The sequence below is a fragment of the Ursus arctos genome, unplaced genomic scaffold (assembly GCF_023065955.2).
Source record: "Ursus arctos isolate Adak ecotype North America unplaced genomic scaffold, UrsArc2.0 scaffold_21, whole genome shotgun sequence".
Classification (NCBI taxonomy): Eukaryota; Metazoa; Chordata; class Mammalia; order Carnivora; family Ursidae; genus Ursus; species Ursus arctos.
In genome coordinates this window covers 26,120,498-26,140,973 of record NW_026622886.1, presented here as the reverse complement: position 1 = coordinate 26,140,973, position 20,476 = coordinate 26,120,498, and the positions used below count along the sequence as shown (strand labels likewise).

General features: G+C 34.0%; 1 protein-coding gene across 1 annotated transcript; it reads right to left on the bottom strand.

Annotated features, from left to right (window-relative positions):
- Positions 1-3,991: 3,991 nt before the first annotated feature.
- MGAT4C (MGAT4 family member C) lies at positions 3,992-13,989 on the bottom strand. The gene is made up of 3 exons (XM_026499947.3): positions 13,843-13,989; positions 8,413-8,560; positions 3,992-5,648 (listed from the first exon to the last, which is right to left on the bottom strand). The coding sequence occupies exons 1-3, from the start codon at positions 13,987-13,989 to the stop codon at positions 4,507-4,509; spliced, it is 1,437 nt and encodes a 478-aa protein (XP_026355732.1). The 3' UTR covers positions 3,992-4,506.
- Positions 13,990-20,476: the final 6,487 nt, after the last annotated feature.

Here is a 20,476-nt window from a genome sequence, read left to right as displayed (position 1 = left end):
ATACACGTATACTCACACACACACACACAGATCTCTCTAGACATAGATACACACACCCATATATGCGATGATGCAATAATTTTGGAACATTCAAAACCAAAGTGTTAAAAGCAAACAAAAGACAAAGAGCAAGAACTAGCCAAATTACATTTTGTTATGATCTTCTTCCTTCTGACAAGAATATCCTGAAATGAACCAAGAAGAAATTCAAAGCAGTAGAAATCTAAGTGATGAAACTCAAGGTAGACAAGGAGAGGAGAAGCCTGTTTTCAAGTTTAAACAACACAGCCTAGGTAATTTATAAGCTAGTACACTGATAACTTTCGCCAGTAATGGAAAAAATAAAAGAATAGAAACTTGATATTACAAAAAGGAAGACTCTGTAAACTGCAGCTCTGTGAGCTTACTGTAGATTCTGGGCAAAATTTTAGAAATTACAAAGGGCCTTTTTTTCTTAATTTTTCAAAATAAATAGGTTTAGATTTCTTTAAAAGAAATGATCATTAATATTTACAATGGAAATATTAGGAACAACTGTTACAAATTTTGGATGAGGTTTCTAGAGTAATAGAATGACAGGAATATAATATATCTTGATTTTAGGAAGGCATTTACATAGTCCTACATGACATTCTTTAACAATATAAATATAAAAAGTGGTCTGATGACATTTCTATTGGGTAATGAAGTTGCTGATATTGATCAGGATGAAGCCCTCTGGTAGTGTTTTGAAGGGCCATATGCTTTTTTAACATATATAACATGGCTAAAAACAAAAGAAACATTTATTTCTTGATTACTTTGTTATCTCCTTTTCAGCTCAAACAGCCAATAAGGTAAAATAATTTCAACCTCACAGATGAAAGAACTAAGATTCAAAAGGTTAAATAACTTTCCTCAGATCTGGAGGTCAGTCACTGCAGAACTGGGTTTCAAGCTCAGGTCTACGTGACCTTTCAACTGTACTTCCTGAGAGGACAAAAGGCACACATACCAAATCTGTGGTACCAGAAAGCTGGGGAGTTATGTTAAAACACTGAATGATGGAATCAAGAGCTGGAAAATATGGGGTCATGGGTCAGAAGAAACAATAAAATTCTCTTGAAATTAATACTAAATTTTACAAGAAACCTTCAAAAAAAAGTCAACTGAACATACACAAAATGGCAAATCAGATTTTATCAAGAAATTGTGTAATGAATGTCATGAAGTTTGAATGTGAGCTTTAATAAGTCAGTAGTAGGGTGATAAAAATAAATGTAATCTCAAACATTGCTAGTGGAAATACTGACGAGGCAAAGGAAGAGGATCACACTGTTATCTTCAGATGCTGGAGGAAACTGAGAGTAGAGTTTTCCATGTTAATCCTGGGTGTCATGTTCTAAAGGACATATTGATAAACTGGCAAATATTGAGTGATGCTTGCTATATGGACATTTAGAAGTGCAAGTGCCTTCCCTACCATACCTTGTAATTTGTAAATATTTCCTTCATTTGGGTGCCATTATTGTACAGCATAGTTTTTCTAAGATAGCTTTATAAAAATTCCCAGAGAATAATGGTTCAGTAAGAAATGGAATGTTCTAGTCTCATAAGTAGAGCTATATGAGAAAAGTAGTTCTAAATGATGCTTGGTTTCTAAATTATATTTTTATATCTGGAAAATATCTATCTTATAAAAGTTATAGTTTTTTTGATGATAATGCAACAGTGCTTATATTAACACTTTTTATGTACTTTTATATCCAGACATGTTATTGCTGTTTAATGTGTATTCCCCAAAAATGTGTAATTTCCATATTTTTATTGTGCTTTTATGAATGCTTTTCTTTGATGTTTATAAATGCTGAAAAGGCTCCCTTAAGGAAAAGAAATTTAAATGTAAATAAGCTTTTTAGTCAGTTTAAAGTAAACAAATTGAGACATTATTTAAGGTACATACCATAGTTTGTGCTTGAACCCTGTCAGCATCTTATTCACGTAGCAATTAAATAACTCAACTTTTGTGTTACATTCCAGTGTTTTTCAATGGATATTTGTAACAAAGAAAATAGTATGTATTTTTAAAAACTTACTGCAAAGGGACATTGATGAGACATAATGATTAATAACAGATTGAACATAATTAAACCTAATAACTCTATGCTAAACCTAATTGCTCTATGCTTCTGAGATAAGATTACAGGAGCCTTATTCAGAATTTCTAAATATAGGGAATGCAACATTGACTCATGTAAAGAATGTTTGGTAAGATTATCTTTTAGAAAGAGAAAGGTTATTTGTCCCTTGTTCTCTAATGGAGAAGGTTTGTTTGTCACAGTCTTTCCTTAAAAAGTTGACCTCCACTTAACCTATAAAGAAAACATAAAGACATCCTTAGGTGACTGACCAGCTTATTCAAACCTGGTTTCCATAATGAAAAGATCAAGTTTAGGGTAAAATGTAACCCCTTAAAATCACTTTGCATTTATAATTCTCTAGCAAACATTTGATTTCGTTGTTACCCTCGGCAATATTTCTTGAAACAATTTCCGGAAGTTGATGTCAATGGCTGGTCTTTGGAAACACTCCCAGAACCTACGCAGACTCTGTGAAGATTACGATCACTTCATGGAGTCTGCCGAGGTCTTGATATTACATGTCTTTGTTGTGTACCTTTTGTCATTAAAAGTGCAGAAAAAAGATCATTTGTAATTTCTGAGATCTATGTAGAACATTATGCAAATAGCCAGTTAATGAAAGAGGATGAGAAATGCCTAGGAAATAGAATATCTTTAAGTGTCTGGCAAATATCCTCCAAATCAAGGCAAAGATTATAGTTTAGTGGCAGTGTTCATTTTTTCTTATGATTTTAAGACTTAGTTGTGCAACAAAATATTAATATTTATGGATTCATATTTTCTCTTTATTATACTATAGCAACTGGATGTGAAGAAAATACACAGTAGCTATCGTATCAGTAAAAGACAAAAATTCCCAAATTTTTATGAGTTTCTAATTTAATCAATTTGGATAAGAGTGAATAAAATACTTTCCAATTTATAGAAACATATGCATTTGAGCCTCTCCATAAACACACATGAAGTACTTTTCATATCGTCATAGTAAACCCCTTCATCTTTGCTGTTTGTCAAAAGATAGAAAGGGTCAGATAAGTTCAGGGTGTTCTGGACGACCAATGTCTTTAGGATACACTAAGGTGTCCTGAAATGCTTTAATAGGACACATGGTTTAGGCACAATTGTCCAGTCCCTTATAGTAAAAGTTAAGTTTCTCACCATGTGAGTGCATATATACGAGAATATCATTTCAGACACCTTTCGGCTTATTCCACAGAATGATAATGTGACATATGGAAGAATTATACTAACCATTTCAAGATAGCATAACTTACTGAGACTTAGGTAGAGGCAAACAGAAAACCTAATTTATGTGAGGAGCAATCTCTATATAAGGGAAAGGGCGCTGTCTGGATAGCAGAACATCTGATCTCTCACTTTGGCTTTACTATGAACTAGCTCTGAATATAGAAAAGTTAACTGATTTCTACGTTTCCTACTTTTCTCTTTTATAAGATGTCCATTTAACTTCAAAAAAAAGTATATGATAGATTACAATTTCAATTATATGAATTTTAATACAAAACATATAAAATCAATTTCAAAAATTTTCTGCATATACTGAAAATGTTTGTAAGAATGAACTAACTATAGGCCTTCTCTAATTTCTTCTATTAAATGTAGGTGCCCAATATAACTTGAAAATATTGAGCATAACTATTCCTTTTGCAAAAGGGAATCTAGAAAAAGACTGCTTCCCACAGAAAATTTATTAACAATAGGTGCTCAATTAAGTGTTTTTATACAATGAACAATGCCCCTTTTTATATAAATAATCAGGGGAGAAATATTTTAAGTCATTTTTTTCTTTCCCTCACTCCACCTATGCACAAAATTCTGTTGTAAAGACATCACTTCTATGAGGAGGTATTCATTGTAGTTGTACAGAAGTCTATGAAAACCTATGTTTACAAGAAAAAAAACAGATTATCATTCTAACCAACTGCATATTCACACAGATGCTTAATAGAAGCTATCTGATGATATAAAGAATGTTTAATTCTTGAGGAAGAGCATAGAGTTGGCAACTATTTTTCAAGACTCACCATCCAACAAACTAAATTTTGTCATTTTAAATCCTTCACGTCACCTTTTTGACATTTACTTGAAATTTTGGAACTAACATGATCACATTAAAAATATAAATGAAAGTAGCATTAACTGTGGACTGATATTCAACTTCAGGAGTTAAAATAAATACAAGTGTGGATTGGAATAAAATTATGTTGACAATATGTAAATCAAAACTGCTAAAATGATAGACTTTTCCTTGAAAATATCCCATCCATTGCTTTCCCTCCAATGGACAAAAGTAGCAAAAGAGGAAGATAGCAAAAAAGGAAACAGGAAAGCCTGCTTCAGAAACTGGACATATCGATTTAATTGGCTAAGAAGTCCAAATACTAATACTCCTAATAATCAGCCATTCCTTTTGTGTTTTGGTAACATATATCCTTATACAATTTATATCAAATGGAATTTTTTGATTCACCTCTGACATTTCAAAGTTTCCACTTTTGAATTCCCCTAGTCTTAAGTAAGTAACACATTGTCTACTTTGTTTGAAATCTACAACATTTTCCCCAACATCTAGGGCTCCATGATGTAAAATGTCATTTTGCCGATCTTCTGTTCCAGTACTCACTTTAATTTTTTTAATTAAAATTGGATTTTCAAATATAATCACAAAGACGTCTCCTGCTGAAGGTGGTTTCCCCCAAAAGTACTCATCAACACTACTGTAAGCCTTGCTTGCTTCATAATTTTCAAAAACATTCATGTTGGTATAAAGATTTGCAGGAGGGTTATCAGGGATGTCAAATGACTCTTCTTCAAAATCATCATCCTTCAGCTTATTCTCAGTCCCTTTATATGAAGAATAATAACCCATGTGCTGAAAGAGAGATGGTTTAAAACGGATCACATTTTTCTGAGCTAAAAGACCCCGAAAATGAGTCAGTAACCAATCACAAGGCATTTCTTGATAAAACATTAATAAAAAGTGTGCCAAACGTGGGAGATCATGAGAATGATAAAGTTTTCCAATGTAGCCAAGCTTAGAGAACTCAAGAGTTACCCAGTAGGTTCCCTCTAGGGATGTAATGACTTTCTTGATAGCAGTTAAGAAATTTTTGGAGCATCGAACATCATCTTCAAGCATTACATAATAGTCTGAAGTATTGGCACAAAAATTAAGCAGAAAAGCATAATCTACATTTTGCTTAGAACGAAATCTGACTCTGTCTTCTGGATCATTGTAATTTCTTTTAAGGCCATCCAGGATTGGGTAATATTCCTCTGGAGCATGTATAACTATTAATCTTCCTGCAATAATATGGTGGGCAAATTTCTGTGTAATATCCTGGACCATGACATCACGCCAGGATGAATTAAAGTCCGCTAGGTGAACCACCACTGAAATTTCCTTCAGCTCTTCATAGCTGGATTGCTCAAATATTGACTTGATTGTCTCAAGTAAATAGTTTCCTTTTTTTCGTTTCACTGACGAAAGTCCAATTGTAAGAAACCCTGAGTGAAAGAATTCAGAAAGAAGACAAATTGAATGTGAAGTAGGTTTTGAATAACATAAAAAATCTTTTCCCCTTAGGCCCGCTACGATATCAGGTAAATCTAGTAAATGACACATGTGTAGAATATTTTGTGAGTGAAGTCGTATGCTAAATATATAAAGGCTATAGTACTTAATACACAATTGGTTTTTCTTTGGTAAAAATGCATCTTAACCACAATGACATATGAGCCTTATTGCTGTAAACATTTGTTTATGAAATAAAAAACATGATTTAAGGTGTTACAAAACACCTTAAACACAAAGCTTAATGTTCTCATATATGCCCATTAGAGAAGACAGATGTTTGGATAATATCCACACTATTAAAAAATGCAAAAGGAGAAGGGAATTCACAGTTAAGGATGACAAATCAGTCTCAAATGATAAAAAAGAAAATTAAGCATAACTCATTCTTTTAATCATCTTTAAATTTTTCATAGAAAACGTGTTACATTTTCACTTTTCTTTGATCACTGTCATTATCTCACACCAGAAAAATTAATAATTGGACTTCACAAATTTATTTTGAAATTTACCTAGAATGTTAATTAGAATGTAAACAAAATTATAAACTATGTTTAAAGACTGCATTATTATTCAAATGTATAGTTCATTGTTCCAATATATGAATATCACTGCTTTCCTTATTTTGAAACACATTTTAGAGCAATTTTCTGTGGGGAAAATATTTATTCAGACACCTAAAATCTAAAATTAGAAACTGGATATTTGTAGGGTATAAAATAAAACCTTGCGAAATGGCAGTTTACTTCTAAGAAGTGTAGACGTCTCTTTCTTGAAATATTTTCACCCTTTAAAGCTCTGATTTTCACCATGATTCAGAACTGAATTAAAGTTCCTAACCACTGCTTGAAAAATAGGAAAATGTTTATATTCACCAAGATCACTATTCTAATACAGACTCCTACTTGTTGTGACTTATGCAATACTGAAAAAGCCCTTTCCAAGAATAATCTTTCTTACTAGTCTGTCAGAGAGGTAGAGATTTACACCTTTTGTTTAAATAACTGGATTTACGACCCTAACTTCTTTTGAAAAATGAATATGTTCTCTGGTACCATTTAACTCAGGATACCAGCCTTTACTAATGCCCTAGAATAGCCAATACTACAAAAGTACTTTCTACATTAAAGGCAGGAATCTATGCATTTTGCCTGTAATGTGTATCTTGAATATTCCTCACCATCTTTTGAGACCGCTTTGTACTTGTCATCATTTCTGCTTTAGAGATGAGGAAAGGAAACTCAATCACAAGGACATGCGTTCACTTGCACAAAGTGTAACATCCAGTGAGTAGCGTGGGGACAAGATCCAAAGTGCCCTGCATGTACCCTCTGTTTTATATCACCTCTTTGTATAAAGCAGTGGCATATGTGCCAATACACATTAGTAAACTTTGGATGGAAAGGGAGAATCAGTAATGTTTGCACAAAGGTAGTGTAACAGATGGAGATAAAAATAAACACTGGCAATTTTACGCAATTAGAAGAAAGCTTAAGAGCGATAGATATTTGAAATGAAGGAATGAATGGAAGATCGACCTGAAGAAGCCTGAATTAATTAAGTTACAATGTCCTCAACCTGATGATCACAGACTCACTTGTATAAACACTTCTTAACAGGGAACTCAATTTCTGTGGTCCCCACATGACCTATTAAGACATTCATGGTATCACTGTGTTTCATTGATTTCATGAGTCTTATTTTCACACAGAAACATTTTAAAATCAGGTTGAATATTATAATTGATGCCATCTTACAACTAAAACTGATAATGCTTATGCTCTCTTAGTGGTACATTAATTAGATCATGATTTCTTCTACAGTCTATGATGTCTTGAAATCCATGAAGTGTGTGTATGTTACTTCTCAGATCCAATCTACTGATAGTGAGTTGAGCAGTTTTCTTCAAAAATTCAGGTCTACCTGGAAGCTCAGAATGTGACCTTATTTGAAAATAGAGTCTTTGCAGATATAATTAGTTAAGGATCTTGAGATAAGTCATATTGGATTTAGAGTGGGCCCTAAATGCAATGACTGGTATCCCTGAGGAAGAGGAGAGAACACAGACAGGCACAGAGATGAAGGGAAGAAGACCCTGCGGAGCCGGAGCCTGGGATGGTAGTTATGCCCCCACAAACCAAGGAATGGCAAGAGCGACCAGAAGCTGAAAGAGTCAAGAAAAGATTCCCCCCTATAAATTTCAGGAGAGCGGCTCTGCCAGCACCTTGATTTTGAACGTCTGGTCTCCAGAAATATGAGAGAATAAATTTGCATCATTTTAAACTACCTAGTTTGTGGTGATTGGTTACAGCACCTTGGTAAAACAATGACTTTCACTACTTCAGAAGCAGTGGCAAGTCATAAAAACCGAAGTATTAGAGGTTTTTTTAAAGTTATTTTTAAAAGGGAAGTTTTAAAAGTTCAAATAAATTGATTTTTCTCAGTCTCTCTACGAGGTTCTACAGCAAAATGGAAGTTTATATTACAGTTAGGCATTTTAAAAAGTTTCTTTTTTTTGGTTATTAATGGAACTGGATCAGTCACTGCAATTCGTGAAGAAACACTGAATTACTTCCCAAAGAATATATATTAATAAAGCCCATACAGTTTTATTGCCATACAAATGAGTCCGGCTGTCATTATTTTAAAACAAAAATGCTTTATGCGTTCTTGATTTGCAGGCGGAGGGATACTTACGCTTTCTTTGTAGAGGAGTGGCAGCTAAGTAGCGATAGGTGACGTTGATGGCTCCTGAGAAATTAGAGAAATCTTTGAAAGTGTGCACATAACGTTCTGAATTCAGCTGATGTGTGGATGTTTCCCTTATAAGTTGTTTGTCTCCTTCCTGAATGCCAAGAAGGAGGCAGGGAAAATAAATAAATAATAGATGGTCATGGATTAAAGAAAGTTTCTTCTTACACAGTGAACATACGGGTTGCTATGTAACTTGGGTATTTTATAAATCCCAACTACTGGCACCACAGGCTGGAGAACCTCATCTCTCCCCTGAATTCCCAGCTCGAGTCTCTACTCCAGGCTCTCCTACCCTATTGTTTTCTTTATACTTCTCTTCCATTTGCTTTTCCACAGCATACATTAATAATGGCATTCTCTTGACAAAAAAATCTCTACGTGAAAACTCCCACTGCCTTTATGTTAAAATTCAAATTCTTTACAATAATTCAACGATCTTAAAATTTCACAATAATCTACTTTACAGTCATGTAAAGCTAATTCTTACTGAATTTCCCATATTTGAGTCATATTAAGCTATTTCATCTTCTTTAAGCATTGTTCAATAATACCAACACATTATTTCTATATAATTATTTCTGGGTAATTTTTTAACCAAGAAGTTTTAGTCAGTCACTTATATGGCCACTATAATCAAAGACTGTTGAGAATAGATAGCCACGGTCCTTGTGACATCAGTGTTTTTTCACATGTCTTCAAGATATCTTAGTTAAGTTACATTTGTACCAAGTCAAGGAAATGTCTTCAGAACTTGACTAGATTTTCCCATGATATGTTTGCGTGTTGCTTGTGTATGTGTGTGTGTGTGTGTAAGTGTGTGTGTGTGTAGTATTCCATTGGAGTTGAAGTCTGGTCCTTTAATGTTTAAGATCCCTTTTATGTAATTGGTAATGGACTTATGTCATTCAATCTTTGAGAAGGTTTATATTAAAAAAATAGATTCATATTTAGCTTAAAATATATCCTGTTAATTATTAATTAGTCCCTTTTTCTCTCTTCTTTAGTATAAGTTCAATAGTAGATTTAATTATCTTATCACGATTTGATCAAGTCTTTATTTGTTATACATTATTAGCAAAATATCGACTTATTTGGCCTTTGTGTAAGACTTACTACCACAGGTAGAATATATTCAAAGATAACCTATTCAGAGAATTTTGTTGTTGTTTTTGGCAAGTGTCTACTGTACTGTGTGAAGTTATATGGACCTATTTCTACTATTCCCTATAGAATGGCAGGTCAGGCATGTTCAAGCAATTAACAAAATAGAGGAAGTAAATGCTTTTGAACCAATTTGGTCCTCATATTATCTGCCTGTGGTCAATAAAACTTTAATTAAACCCTGTTATAAAAGATTAGAGAGGATTCAAATACAAATTTTACCTCATTTGGAACATTCAATACTTTGCATCACATTCAAATATCAATGGAAAAAGAGACTGACTCAAAATTTTAAATCAATGGCCAGACTGGAATTGTCTTGGAATAAAAATTGAGACTAGTAGACCATGACTGGGAAGAGCTTTCAGTCTGGTCTTTGCTAATTCAAGATCCATTCTAAATATCTCTTCTGTATATTCAATTATGGGTTTATTTTTTTAAATATTTTATTTATTTATTTGACAGAGATAGAGACAGGCAGCGAGAGAGGGAACACAAGCAGGGGGAGTGGGAGAGGAAGAAGCAGGCTCATAGCAGAGGAGCCCGATGTGGGGCTCGATCCCATAATGCCGGGATCACGCCCTGAGCCAAAGGCAGACGCTCAATGACTGAGCCACCCAGGCGCCCCTCAATTACGTTTATAAACCTATACTTGGTCTTCAATACTGTATTTCTATATTTTATATTTTTTTGATAACTGAGAAAAATATGTTGTCTTGTACAATATTTATAATGTTTGCCATCTATAAGTTACAGACTTTCAAAATATATGAAATTATACCTTGAATTCTATATTTCTTATAAATATACTAATTGAATATCTATTGAATTCTGATTACTGCAATTTCTTTACACATAAATATTTTCATCTTTGTCTTTCTGAAAACCTATAAAATATTATTACAGTTTTAAAATAAATTTAGGATTGCTAAAAAGTAACTAAGGACTCAGTTCAGTACCAACTTCTTTAATAACGTAATAATGTCCATTATCAATAGGGTCTAGGAGAAATATCTATAAAAAATCACAGTAGTCACAATACTGAATTCATTTTACCATTCTGTTCTTATGTGATGTTACATTCTAAAGGAAGTGCAGGATATTGAATATTTCTTTAAGAATTCTATCTTGAATGTGTAAAAATCCAGACCTTTTCTGTGTTAAGATAGAGTACATTCATCCTGATTGAAGGACATAACAGAATATAAAATGAAATGGAAGTTATATGAAAGCACTTTATTAAATTCTCAAGAACAAGCTCCTTTACACTTTTCAGCATAAATAAATAATGCAACTTTCACCTGAGTCAGCCTTGTTGGCTGCTTTCCAGAGGCATCTACCTGAACAGCTAGGCTCTCCCTGGATACCTTCTTCCTGTAGCTACTGTGCCGTGGTGTATTTCTCAGTAATAAGACAAAGCTTTATGACAATCATTTTCTGGATAGGAATGCAATTCAGTGGACTAGCTGCAGACTAAGTGTATACCCTGGTGGCTACTTTGAAGATGCTCACAGCCCAGAGGCTAAGTTGATTGGGCATGTAGCGTCTCTTCTACTTAGTTTGCCTTGTAACAGTATTTGTCTCTTACACGGAGCTTGGCTTCCTTTCCCAATGAAAGGCACAAATGTCCTGAATATGTAAGCAATACATTAAACTGTTATATACCAAGGATTTCAGGCCACAAATGGATTTTCTAGCAAACACTGCAGAATAGAATGTGCTAAATAACTCCAGAGATCTTTTACTTGTAATTGTTTATCTGATTTCTCTGAATTATAACTATTATTTCCCCCTGAAATAAGGAAGGCAGGAAAAGAAAGATCTACTAATGTCTATGCTTAGCAAATTGTACACATTGTGGCATTCTGGAGTCCAGGGGAAAAAAAAAAAACTGAATGAAATAATTTTGTAAAAACTGAAATAAACATGGATAAAAGGGTCAAAAGGGACAAGTGTTACAAAGAAACTACATTGTATACTAGTAGGTGGCTGGCTTTCCATGGCTATTAAACATTTTTAGAAAAACAATTTTAATGTAGTTTTACATTAATTATTTAAATGTTTTAAATCTTTATACATATTAAGCCTTGGGATAAAATTTAGCTCTAAATACATTTAGGTTAAAAAAAACAAACAAACAAGCATCTAGTAAATAGTGAGAAATTAAACTAATAAAAACACTGTCATTAAATTTTCAGTAAGGGGAGTGCTTGTATTTAACCATCATTTTAACTTACTTTTTCTAACTTAATGTATAAAAATAATTACAATTTTTAAAATGAAGGAGCAATCTCTTCTCTACACTTGGGCTGATTTGTAAATTGACTAGATATATGCACAATCTAGCCAGAGAAAATTTCATTGAGAAAGTACTTTAGAGTAAGAGCTGCTTCATTAAATTACACCTTTTACATTAGATGGGTAGGACTGAAGCTTGGATAGAAATGTGTAAAAATCCACGAGACAGGGCAATAGTACTTGATCCTCTTACAGATATACATTCTATTACTTCTTACACATTTTATAATGAATTTGAAGAGGTTCTATATCAACAAGATATAAGGCTGTTTGCTGCATACAATGGTCTTTTGTCTGTTTAAAATGAAATACTGAAATTGCGTTTGAAAGTGTCTCACAAATGCAGCAAGTCATTGAATACAATACGCATCCTGCCAATACCATGTGTTTGATTTACAAGATGTGATTTACTGCTACCAGTAGACACAGATGCAAGAGATAAATTTTTATTACAAAATTAAATCATTTATCAAAAGCTCTCCTCGATAATTTATGATCTTTAATTTTATCCAGAAAAAATAGGGCGATCACGTGGGCCTTGTCTTTAAGTCTCATAAACCTAACAATTAGGTTTAAAAAAAGGTCAAAATGCATCTCATCAGTAAGTTTCTCCAGTTTGCTATGTTTACCTAAATCATGCCTAGTCAAATTCCATTCATCTATGGTGATTTCTACGGATAACAGAATGAAGGGACCACAAGATCAAGAAGTATCTTGAATGTAAAAGCCATAGGCAGAGTCAGGATCTAGGAATCTGGCAGAATTTTGTCATCAAAGGACAATGCTAATGGAAGCAAGATGCTTTACAGAAGACCTCCCGAGAGGATCTGTCCCAACTAAGATCAGATGGTTGGCTTACTGATATAGAATAGTACATGGCAAATCGTGGGTAGGTAATATCATGTTCAATTAATGAAATAAAACATTTTACTGGAAATGCCCTTTGTGGTTATTGTCAGATTTTCTCTTGCTAAGATATTCACTGAAACTTTCAGCATGCTTGCATGGTGGAAAGTACTTTTCAGTCCTCTCTGTGTCCAAAGATTTTGATTTTCTGGAATACGTGAACAGGAGTAATAACATAAAGATTAGGATTTTTCCAGACATCTTAAGTTCAATTCAGATAGAAAGTGAATAAGCAAAAATGTCCATGTTATTCTCATCAGACATGAAATGATGTGATACTCATAATGGTAACAAATAATAGAACTAATTGAGTTCTCAGAATTAGCCAGAGTAAGTCCTTTTGTATATTTCTAGAACTTACTTAAAAATTTATTTATATATTATATACTAATTTATCTTTTTAAAACTACTGAATAGTTTTCACATCATTATCTCTAGTTCTTGAGGTTCTATACTACTTTTCAGTGAATATAAATATATAACACGGTGGCCATTTATGATTATTCAAAATCAAATGAGGTGTCATACATTACAATAAAATATTACCTCTTAACCAAAGAGCATAATTAGTATCATTAATTAAAATATAAGATTTTAAAAATTTTGATGATAATATAAAAAAATTGAGAAAGTAAGGACTATCTTTAAGGAATTTTTAAAATTCTACGTATATAAAATTAAAGCTCAAAAATTATTATGGCTATACATAAAATTAATTCAGCATAGTGATGATAGTTAATTTATTTATAACCAAATATACATGTTTGAACTACTATATGCAGCATTAAAGAAAACATTGCAACATAAATCAGAATAATTGGAATGCTGGTATTACAGAACTAATACAAAAAGTAGCTAGATAGGAAGTATACATGTTATAGTTTTGCTCAAACCAAGCCTATTCCAGTAGCCTGGGATTGAAGTTAGGTTACAATCGGACTAAGCCTAATTTGACTTAGACCTTATTTGTAACAGCAACAACAAAAATAATTAACCTCCAAAACTTACCAGAACATAGCTGTCTTCAATGTACAAGTTCATAAAGAGAAGGAAAATGACAAGAACTCCCAAGAATGACACTGTGGAACGTTTTCGCAGGCATCTCATTTTATCAAGTATTTCAAAAATATGCTTCATTTGACAAAATTTAAACATTCTATCCTGTGGAAAAGGGGCACAGAATTACCGACAATTAATTTTGGATGTAAGTATGTCTTCATAGGTATCGAAAGCCAGGCCTTTATAAAACTCACCCTTCACCTGTGTAACTAACGTTGTTTCCAATTTCATACATACGATTTTCACAGATTATTAATATCTTAACATAAAGTCAATGCACTGCTTTATATTGATGTGGAGTAAATAAAAATAAAAAGCAAATCTGTTATTTCTGAATAAATGAACACTGACAATGGTAATGCAAAAAAAGAAAAGTCCTTTGATGAGAAACAGAACAAAAATAAAAAAGAAAGACAGACATTAAGGTAACGTTTACGTCCTCATACTATAATGTAATGAAAATGGAAGAAACTAGAAGCATGGGCCTAATATTGATCTTGGAGTAAGTGCACTGAAAAGAGCACCTGGGAGGGAACCTGGTTCAAGGAAAGAGAAGTCATAAAGGAAGTTAAACTTTGGGCTAGGTCCAAACATATCTTTGAGAACTTGAGTTACAGAATTATTTTCCCAGTAATTCTTGCTAAGTCCTGGGGTGGCGTATCTACATGGCCTTGCTTGACGTACTCACTGGAAGTCTAGCTGTTAACAATAATTCATAGACTGCAAAAAAAGCAAAATTAACATCAGCAAGATTAGTGGAGATCTAATTTTTTTTTCCCCATTCTACTCTTCTACATTTTTGTGTTATCTTCCAATCCCTGATTTATTTAGATTACTGATCATTTGTTTAAAAAGTATAAACATATCTGGAATGGTCAGAAGACTCGTTGAATCATATTTTGTCTAAAATCAAATATAGTCTGGAAACTGTACCACTTCTAGTTGGGTACTGGGTCTCCCTGAGCTCAGTGTGAGGATAAAGTATCATATGAATAAAGAACTTCAGGAAGTGAAAATGGACTGTTCCCCAAACCATTGCATGATGTCTAGGACATAGCAGGCCAACAATGTGTTTTCTATGAATTGACACAAGAAAGAATTTATGAATCCTTATAAATTATAAGAAAGAATATTAGGAATTGGGAGAAAGGCTTAACAAAGGCGGAGAAGGGAAGAATTCTGAAAAAGAAAAATAAGAATTACTGTTCATTTTCTTTAGCCATATTTTTCTCTAGGGTTATTTTTATTTTAATTTTTGTTGTTGATTTGTAGAAGTTTTAAATATACGTGTAGAGATGCACACATATACTTAGATGCACACATACACACATAGATGCACAACATATGCTTATGTTGAAAATATTTAGGTATCTTCCCCAAGTATTACATTTGCCGTTGGGTTTGGCCAGCAAACCCTGAGGCAGTGAATGAAAAGATTACTTAGTAATCTTAGTAGGAGAAAGGAGAGGGCGTGGGAACCAGATGCTCTAGGCGAAAAAGGTCCCAAACCAAACTGCCTCCACTTTTATTGTGAACGTTATCAACACATAAAGGGAATAAGAAAAACAAGAAGGAATGTGACGCTTTAATAATCAGGACAATGGTGTAGGGAGTGTACCTGTGATTAGAACAAGCTGTGCTGGTGACGTGCGTGCAGGCAGGGAGCACGTGGAGTAGTGACCCCCAAAGTTAAATGTTTCTCTAAGCATTTACTCCCTGGAAGAGTACATTGAGCCGCAGCAAGGATCTGGCTGTTTTCAGCCCAGAAACTGCAAAGGAGGCCCAGTTTTCCGGACACTGCTTTGCTTTTCAACTACTTTCATCCAGGGAGGCATGTGTTTTATCAAATCTTATCTAGCCCGGCATTATGAATTCCCACACTTATCTTCTTCTGGTCTGACTTTTGCAGTGCAGTGGTTTTGATTTCAAATTTATTTCATACATATGGCTTTTTTTGATATCGTGTTTAAGAAATCCTTCCCAATTTTGATGTTATACGGACAGTCTCCTTTATTTTGTTTTTGTTTTTTTCATGGATAGATTTTTAATATACCTAGAACTTATCTTTTTGTCTTTTATCATGTTGTAGAATAATTTTATTTATTTGTTTTTCATCTGGAGAGCTGATGGTCTTCGACTTACAGTGCAATATAAATGCTAAGTCAAGAAGAAGTATATTCTAATTCTATTCTTTTGAGACGACAAAATGTAAATAATGTGACTGCAAATTGAATTTGCAAAGTTCAAATGTAGATAATTATATATAAAGAAAATAAGTATACCTATTAAAATTTGCTAAATACTTACTAAATGCGAGGCAATACAGTTTACATGGGAAGCTCATTAATCTTTCATAACAGTGCTGAGGTTTTAATACTACCATTAGTTTTACAAATAAAAAATAAAAAAAGAAAGAAAAAACCCAGGGTTTTCTTGAGGTGTCTCTATAAGGGATGATTCCAGTTTTCAAATATTAAAATTGATCAGAGTCTGCTCGATTAACCACTATTGGTACACAGTTTATTAATTAGGTTTCATATGACATTTTAAACATATTGTTGCCAACAAACTATCCCACATATATGATGATAATAATTTGTGATACCGATCTCTTGAATAAAATAGAAATAATATAAAAAACATAAATTCAATTTTTTGGCAGAAAGAATTTTAATTAAATCTACTTAGCCTAATAAACATATAAATATATAATGTGAGGAGGTGGGTGATATATGATATTTCAAGTAATATGAGAAGTAGAAAGTATAGTACTTCGGAGGCAATATTTCAGAGCACTCTGCAATAATGCAAAATAGTATAAGACAACAACAAAAGCCCAGGTTATAATTCCAGAGTTGACAAAGAAAGAAAGACAGAATCCTGAGAGAATAATGGCGACCATCTAAATTCTAACATCCAATCCTTCAAGTTAGAATCCTCCAAAATCCATTCAGAACAATCAGAGTGCAAATAACCATCCACAGTGTACGCCCTCAGCGTACCCAGGAGAACGATAATAGCACGAATTTCACTGTACATATAAGTGAAAACAATAACACCCAGAACAAGCAGATTGGCTGAGGAGCCCAAAGCAAAGCAAACAAACAACTGGAAAACAGATCAAAATATGTGTCATTTATTAAACAAACAATATCAGAGAAACCACAGTAAAAGAACATTAAGGAAGCTAATAATTCATCCAAACTCCTTTCCCATCTGAAATAGAATCATCTGGGTCCAGGAAAATCCAAATAAATACTCAGAAAAAAAGAAAAAAAAAACCACCTAGAATTACAGTCAATTAAATTTATTGAGAGGAAAACAAAATAGCTGATTTCAGGCAGGGGAAGGGACTATATGGTTAGGCTATCTTTCTGTTATGCCATGAAGCAAGGAAGCTCTTAGAGATTAGTAGGAGCATATCTAAAGGACACAGAAAACAGCTTGAAGAGACTTCTATTGAGAAAATCTGGGAAAATAAATCCATCGACAAATGACTATGATTGATAGTAAAATATTGAATTAATATAAATTCATGCATATAGGGCAATAATAAAAAAAAGAGAAAGAGAAAGTAAGAAACCTATCTACCACAATTAGAGGTGATGGCTGCATCAACTTCTGATTCTAGAAATTGGTCATTGAAAGGAAAGTATTAAGGTTTCTTGCATTTTCAGGAGGATCTGTCTTTCATCCACATACAATGATTGGTGTTTTCAGATACTGGACAACAGGCAGCACAGGGCAATCTCTGAGGGAAAGGAAATGAAAGAAGCAAGTGCCAGGATTTTTCTAGTTTGTTGCCAGAAGGCAGTTTTCAAAAGTCAGGGCAGGACATTGATGGAAGAAATTGAAGAAGTCACAAATAGAAAGATATCCCGTGTTCATGTATTAAAAGAGTTAGTATCATTAAAATTTCCATACTACCCTAAGCCAATAGATTCAATCCCTATCAAAATTCCAATGGTGGCATTTTTTTTTTTTTATAGAAATAGAAAAAACATTCTAAAATTTGTCTGGAGTGACAAAAGACCCTGAAAACCCACGGCAATCATAAGAAAGAATAACAAAACTAGAGGCATCACACTTCCTGATTTCAAACTACTGTATATTACTACAAAGCTGTAGTAATCAAAACGGTATGGTACAGTCCAAGAAACAGACACAGTTCAATGGACAGAATCAAGAGCTCAAAAATAAGCCCACACATTTACAGTCGACTAAATATTTAACAGGAGAGCCAAGAATACTTGGTAAGGAAAGGATAGTCTCTTTAATAAATGATGCTGGGAAAACTGGACAGCTATATGCAAAAGAATAAAATGGACCCCTATCAGCAATTAGAACAATTAGAACAGTTTTTGCAATGCAAAGACAGAAATAATTCATGTTTCCTTCATCCACAATAGTAAAAAATTGTAATAGATTGGCCATCAGATAGAGTACTCAGAAGAGTATTGCCTTAGTAGTGAGGTGAAATTAGCCCAAGACTGGAGGCTTCTCTGACACCAGCACTCTGATGGCAAATATCGACAAAAGGAATTACTATTAGAAAGGGAAATTATAATGAGGGTAATATGCTGAGTGAAATGAGTCAACAATCAGAGAAAGACAATTACCATATGGTTTCACTCATATGAGGAACATAAGAAACAACAGAGAGGATCATTGGGGAAGGGAGGGACATACCACATTCCAGAAACTGTTCTAATTGTTCTTTTCCAGTGATTCCTTGCCAGTTGTTGGATAGTGTTCTGACACACATGCACTAAGTGCTTAAAGACATGAGTGAAACGCTTTGTAGATCTCTTTCCCTCCCTCCCTCCCTCTCTCTCTCTCTCCCTCCCTCTCTCTCTCTCTCTCTCTGTCACTCCCTCCCTTCACTTGTAGTCTGCATGTAGCTTTCTCCTCTCTGGTGCTCTGCCTGTGAATTCTAGCCATGTCAGAATCTCAAACTTCTCAACTATGTCTCCTCACCCTGGGAAGCCCACTGCCTCATTGGATTCTCTCTCCTCGTACTGCAGCCTAGAAACTCTGAACAGTAAGCTGTGGCAATCATCTCATTTGTTTCCCTCCTACCAGGAATCATGCCCTTTTCTGCTTGTTGTACAAAATGCGAACATTTGTTTCACATATTTAGTCTAGTTTTTTAGTTAAGGAGAGAGGGTAAGTCCTCCCTCTATTTCTTCATCATGGTCAGAAATATCTTGCTGGTTATACAACTCTTTGCCTGTACTTTCTTCTCTTTTTTGTGAGAAATAGTATTGCATTATTGTCTTGCTTTTAATGTTACTTGGGGCATCTAATGGCACCTGTTTTTCTTTCCATTATAAATGATTTGGCAAATGTAAAATGGATTGGTTGTGTTGCCTGGAGCTTGTTAATTTTTTCTTTCAAGTAGGTTCCATGCCCAGTGTGGAGCCAGGTGTGGGGCCCAGTGTGGGGCTTGAACTCATGACCCTGAGATCAAGACCTGAGCTGAGATTAAGAGTTGGATGACTAACCAACTGAGCCACCCAGCTGCCCCTGCTTAAGTCATTTTTTAAAAGAAAAGATTTTCAAACTGTGCTGTATGTGTGGGTGTGCCCACACATGCACAAATACACACAAACTCAAACTTGAAACTCTATAAAAGAAACATATTTAAAACACAGTTATTCAAAAAGGCTCATGACAAAGGGATGAGGCAAAGTATTTGAAGCACATTCAAACAATGAGATACCACAGTTTGGCACCCCGATATATAATGTGAATGAATAAAGGCCATAAAAGCATAAAACGACTCAATTAAGGCCACCTTGTAAAGCTAAACGGTACAATTCCCAACAAACCCCCACCAAACAACACAACCAGCAACTTCTTAAATCAGAAACAACAGAAGATTCCATAAGTCAAAATGCCTAATGTTAGGGGTCTATAAATTCTCACAGCCCACGACAGGTCAAGAGACCAAACATTGTGAAACATCAGAACAGAAACATGTATAAATCAAGAACTCTTAGAAACATAAGCACATGTTTATGGATCTGCAAACACAGTGAGAGATAATAATATTCTTCTCTCAGAATCTGATTTTAAATAGTCAAAAAAATATCAAAGACAGAGCACCTGAATAATCCAACATTATCTCTTAATATTTAATTTTTTGTGTGTTTTTAAGTATATATAGTAGGTAAGGATTTTAAAGAATGTTTCCTGTCTGACCATAAACCAATATAATACAAAATAATCCAACAAAGGAGGAGAGAGCCATATCCCATGAGAGAGATACTGATGGCTTAGGTGGTAATGTGATGGACAGAAGCAGAGAGATTTACAAGCAAGGTAACTCCTCGATATCATGGTAGCATTACTAGGTAGCCATTTTTATTTTTTAAAAGATTTATTTATTTATTGGGGGGTGGGGAGTCAGGGGAAGAGGGAGAGAGAATCTTTAGCAGACTCCACCCAAGTGTGGAGCCCGACATAGGACTCAATCCCACCACCTTGAGATCATGACCAGAGCTGAAGAGTCAGACACCCAAATGACTGCACCACCCAGGCACTCCACGTAGCCATTTAAAATCCATAGACACTCTGCAAC